This window comes from Salvelinus fontinalis, chromosome 19 (genome assembly GCF_029448725.1).
Source record: "Salvelinus fontinalis isolate EN_2023a chromosome 19, ASM2944872v1, whole genome shotgun sequence".
Classification (NCBI taxonomy): domain Eukaryota; kingdom Metazoa; phylum Chordata; class Actinopteri; order Salmoniformes; family Salmonidae; genus Salvelinus; species Salvelinus fontinalis.
In genome coordinates, this window is record NC_074683.1 from 20,005,471 (window position 1) to 20,011,470 (window position 6,000).

Consider the following 6,000-nt stretch of genomic DNA (forward strand, 5'->3'; position numbering starts at 1 on the left):
CCCCTAATCCCAATATAAAATAACTCATACAATAAATATTGAGTCGAAGAAAGTAATCTACCATCCAAAATAAGAAACGTCACAGACGCGGGCAATGTTTCTAATAGCTGACGCTGGTTACATTATAGCACAGTTACGCAAACATCATTTCCAAAATAACTGTAGGTTATTTTCAGGACAAAAGGTAATTTAGCATAGACAGGGCTACTGACAGCCCCCACTTTACATTAGCCTACAGGTGTCAACCTTCCAATAGTTTTGGTCAATGAAAGTTGGAAAACCATCGTCTAAGTGTATTTCAATATTTTACTGTTTTATTAAAACTGTGTCCCTACATTACCAACAAGGTTCACAAACGTTTCTGTCAACGGTAACATCACAACGGTTCGAGAGACAAAGACCCAACAAGTTGTAGACATCTGAGCAGCTACATTTCCTAATAGTTTATAGTTCTTAGGGCTTACCTGGCCATTGCGATGCTACGGGTGTCAGAAGAACCAGGCAAAAGCAAAGTAGTGGCCACGAGCAACACCTGCAACGAGGTAACACATCGTGTATTAAATTGATAATCATATCTTTCGATTTCTTTACATCCCCCAAGAGCGTATATTCATGAAAAATACCTCATTTCCATCTCTGTTTTGGTAGTGACCAAGTTCAAAGGCTACCTGTGATTTCTGGGCAAATAAATGTAAAACTTTTCGCAATTTCCCTGGTCCCCCAAGATTGATTCGAAGCCGGTTGAACAGCTGATACTCGGCTGTCGGCTCTACTGGTTACAGAGAAAATCGTGGGAGAGAAAAGTGACCCACATAATCTGACAAAGGAGAATCCTTCTGGGTCCTAAAGAGTGCCCAATTTCTGACTGTAGGTGCCTTTTGCGTCTTCTTCTTCAATGAGGTTTAGTTGGCATCCAATAAATGTTGCATTACCGCCCCCTATTACACTGTAGTATAACTCCCTTACACCACTTAACACACCCTGTAACTCTTCTGAGGAAAAGTCTCGCACACCCAAATACCTCTCTGCAGCTGCAACAAATGCCTCAATTTTCTGCAATTTACATTCCATCCTTGCAGTACAATTGTTAACCATTGCTATAAATGCTACAAATCCAATCTTACTGAAACAATAATCACTTGTTGGTTTATCCCTCTGTACTGGTACAGATCTACTACTCACACCACTCCTCTCAGGATCACTCCCCCTTAACCAGCAGCGATTTTAGTATGTAAATCTTGGTGGGTCAAAAGAATTGTGGAATGCATGCCAGCAAAGCCACTACACAACACTAAACAATACATTAATTGCACTATAACGGTGACAAACGGTGCCCACAAACTGTTAGGGCCTACATAAAGCTGTCCCAACAGCAGAGTCCCACCACCTTACCACTGCTACACCTGGCTTTCAGCGGAGCCTTGTCTGGCATCGAAACAGATCATTCAGCCTCATTTACTGCCTTTTAAAAAAACATAGCTGATATGGCTGACTTGCTTAAACAAATGTGGTTTCTACTGACAGTTGAGATGTACAAACTATGTTATAAGGACGACCAGCGATAAGAGGAAATCCATCATTTCGATTAAGACATTAATGAGCGAGCAACAACAGATGTAGTCAATATAACAATTTGTTCAACACTTTTGAAAACTACAGAAACAAAATTCATAACATGGGTCATTCTTACAGTGTACACCCTGAACAACAAGTCAGAACTGTAGGATAAATAAAGGGGGCATATAATAAGACAATGAAAACTCTTACAGTATTCGATGATTACATCTCTCTAAAACAGGTTATAGACTACATGTGCACCACCAAGTCAGAACAGTAGGCAAAATTAAGAGGTGAAAATAGACCAAATTATTAGGGTGAGGCACATTGAACACCGTTGGGTCTTTGTGTGTAAAAACAGATACACGTCATACAGTATAACACTATATGACGTGTTAAATAATCTTTTAATTTGACACGTCAAATAACACAATTCTATTATATAATGTTGTGTGTGCTATCAGTAGCACTGTCAAAGCTGTACAAAAAAGTTGGCAAACAAGCACACACCGGGCCACGAACGATGTGTTTACAATACAGCGTTGGGGAAAATAGACCAAATTATTAGGGTGAGGCACATACTATCAGCTTACTACACATCATGCACTTTTTATGACTTTCTTAGCTACAGTATGCATATCTTCCTTGCATATTACATAATTTATGCAGCAGCATACAATATATTTTTGAACTCACCTTGCAAAGGTGACACAGAGGTCCTTTGTGGGCAAATTGTGTCATGAAGTCTGACATTCTCTGGATTTATGGTGGGAACTCGGGGGGAAAAAAACACACAGCCACTCCATTGAATAGCAGCTTAACATTAGTGGTTGCTTTGCAATGCTTGCAGTTAGCCACTGATTACTTCCAAACGACTCACTGTTGAATTTGCGATTTCCAACATGTTCTTTATATCCAATGGTCGATGAGCACCGATACATTTGATCTATAATTTCTCTTTATTATTTCTCTTCATATGACAAGGATTAAAAAGGATTTGCCAGTAGATTGTCGACTTGATTCATGATGATGACTGCTAGCTAAGACTTTGAAAGTAAGATATTGACATGATCAGTCCAATCAAAGCTACCGTGCATATAAAGTGATTTGACATCATTTTATCTGTGGCCAATGACCTTGAGCCTTCTTGGAAGAGTATTTGCAATATAACTCTATGGCAGGACCCAAAGGGCTGAAATTGTGGATGTCCACCCTTACTAAGGACTTAAACTTGACGATGGCGTACTGCCCCTATGAGTGACAGAACACTGAGCCAATCATGGCGCAATGCTCCTGTTTTCTGCTGGCCCGCCCCACCAACACAGAAAGCACTGAGTTAGGCTTGAACACCTGCATTTCGGAGCTGCCTTACTCAAGAAAACAAAAAAGAGAACATTTTGTACATTGTTTGCAAACTGATATGTGACACGTATTAATGCCAAAATAACATGCAAAACAGACAAGCCCCCCCATTTTAAATATATATATACATGTATGTATTTATTTATTAACACATTTTTTGCTAAAAATGAGGGGTTCAAAACAGGTGGGGCTCTGCCCTGAATGACGGGTCGCCACTGCCCATGACCCATCTTACTCTATTTTCTTCACTGCCTCAGCATTGGCACAAAAATATCTCCCAAGTTTTTAATCAATATTGCCCACTAGCTACAACGAGCAATTTGAGGACTTTACAATGTGTTTGACATGGAATGTTATTGGATGGAACTTTAGTAAAGTTCTCCTTCATTGAAAGTTTGCACGACGGACACTTCGTTTTTTTTATAACAACTTCTGCACTACTCTAACCCTGGAAACCGCAAACCTGCCTCTCTCGCCCTGTAGGGGCCTGACTGCATGAGGTGTTCTTCTTTCTTTCCTCTTCTTCTTTGAGGTTTATTGACAGACTACACTCATAAGGTGCAGTGCCGCCACCTACTGTACGGGGTAGTACAAAATACCCCAAAAATAAAATATGTTTTAGATGAACCAATTCATACAAATAACTAAATAATTCATGAAAAACACTAACCAAATTCACGCTACTACCCTGAATTTCAAACAAAAACAAAAACTGTACTCCTTCAGCCGGATTTAAATGTAAGATCCCTACACAGGCTCAGGAACCTGGGAGGGGGAACCTCGTCATTCAGTACTCACTGTAATATTTCAGCCGTAAAGTCCTGGAGAGACAGAAATCTATTTGCCGCCTTGACGATGATGTATAGCTTTGATTTTTTATTAGTTTGAGTAGCGCAATTTATCACTTGCGCTATAAACACAACAAAATCTACCTTCTTCACTATTAGTGTGTCGGGATCCTATTCCTGCATGGCATTCACTGCAGATTGTGGGACATTCACTAACATCTCTTCTCTACTCACTCCTTCAGCTATTTTCACTGCTCCTCCACATAGGAGACCTGTTGGATGGCCCTGATCCTAGCTACTGCGACCTCCTTCATCCTTACAGGGCACTCCGGGAACTCGGGAACTTAATTACCATCACAATTACAACAAGTTGCTTAATCTGACTCTTCAACTACTACACATTTATGCCTTCAACAAACACTTGCCACGTGTCCAAACGTTTTTACAACTGTAACACTGCAATGGCTTCGGCACATACGGTCTCACCGCAAATCTAACATACCCAAGTTTTATATACATTGGGAGAACCACTTCATCAAACAACAGTAAAACCGATAGGCTTTGCTCCTTCTTTCCGTCTATCATTCGATTCAAGCAACGTGCGTCTACCACTCCTGGAATGTCATCCTTAAATCACACAGATTCTTTGTCCAACGAGACACCAGAGATGACACCTTTCACCGGTGCCCTACTCTGACATTCATAGCTTTCCACATCATACGTTGACATCTTGTAGAGCAACAGAGCTTTCTCCTTTTGCGCTTTTGACACACACAAAATCAACATCATACCGTTCCCGGTCACTCTGACCAATTCCACTTTATCCAATTCGTCCTTTGTCATCTTCAAGACCGCAAACGGGTCACCCCAAAAAATCCTACTCGCTCGTGAATCGCACTTCACCCGTGAACTGCTGTTCATTTCCAACTTTAGTCCTTCTTTCTCCACTCTTCTTCACCATCATCTACTCATTATCATCAACTGTACTTGTGCCAAGAGAATAGCACTAATACCTCCGCTTCCGCCATAGCTTCCGGCTCCTCTGCTTCGTCCAGCTTAACCTCGTCTTCGATCTGCAAGAGGTGTGTTTGGAATATATATAATTCTATTTTTTAGCACCATTTTCTTTTGCTTCTTAAGGATGCTTTGATCTGGATCATGGAGCGTGTGTTATCCTGATCTGCACTATAAAGCATATGTGAAACATAAACGAATACTGGCCCAAACATACAATGCCGTCAGAAAGTATTCACAACCTTTTGTTTCAGCCTGAATTTAAAATGGATTAAATTGAGACTGTGTCACGAGCCTACACACAATACCCCATAATGTCAAAGTGGAATTCTGTTTTTAGACATTTTTACCAATTCAATAAAAATAAAGAGCTGAAATGTCTATGGTCAATAACTATTCAACCACTGTGTTATGGCAAGCCTAAATAAGTTCAGGAGTAAACGTGTGCTTAAAAAGTCACATAATAAGTTGCATGGACTCGCTATGTGCTCAATAATAGTGTGTAACATGAGTTTCGAATGTACCCAACACAAACAATGATCTGTAAGGTCCCCTTCAGTCGAGCAGTGAAGTGCAACCACAGATTCATCCACAAAGACCAGGGAGGTCCCTCACAAAGAAGGGCACCTTATTGGTAGATGGGTAAAAATAAAAAAGCAGACATTGAATATCCCTTTAAGCATGTTGATGTTATTATTTACACTTTGAATGGTGTATCAATACACCCAGTCACTACAAAGATACAGGTGTCCTTCCTAACTCAGTTGCCAGAGAGCAAGGAAACCACTCAAGGATTTCACCATGAGGCCAATGTTGACTTTAAACAGATACAGAGTTTTATGTCTGTTATAGGAGAAAACTGAGGATGGATCAACAATATTGTAGTTACTCCACAATTCTAACCTTATTCACTGAAAGTAGCCTGTACAGAATACGAATATTCCAAAACATGCATCCTGTTTGGACAAGGCACTTAAGTAACACTGCAAAAAAAAATGTGTCAAGGAAATTAACTTTTTGTCCTGAATACAAAGTGTTATTTTTGGGGCAAATCCAATACAACACATTACTGAGAACCAAATTCCATTTTCAAGCATAGTGCTGGCTGCATAATGTTATAGGTATGATTGCAATCTTTAAAGACCGGAGAGGTTTTCCGGATAAAAAAGAAATGGAATGGGGCTAAGCAAAGGCACAATTCTAGAGGAAAACCTGGTTCAGTGTCACTCCGTGACCGTAAAGAACTTTTATGTCTCTATTTTGGTTTGGTCAGGGTGTG

At 40.2% G+C, this 6,000-nt stretch overlaps 1 protein-coding gene across 1 annotated transcript in view; it reads right to left on the minus strand.

Moving 5' to 3' along the window:
* LOC129816476 (collagen alpha-1(XVIII) chain-like) overlaps window positions 1-795 on the minus strand; it is a 202,281-nt gene extending 201,486 nt beyond the window's left edge. The window contains exons 1-2 of the mRNA XM_055871017.1: window positions 624-795; window positions 465-532 (exon numbers count right to left, since the gene is read on the minus strand). Of these exons, the coding sequence (XP_055726992.1) occupies window positions 465-532; window positions 624-634 (79 nt within the window). The 5' untranslated portion in view covers window positions 635-795. The remainder of the gene's footprint in view (window positions 1-464; window positions 533-623) is intronic.
* Window positions 796-6,000: the final 5,205 nt, after the last annotated feature.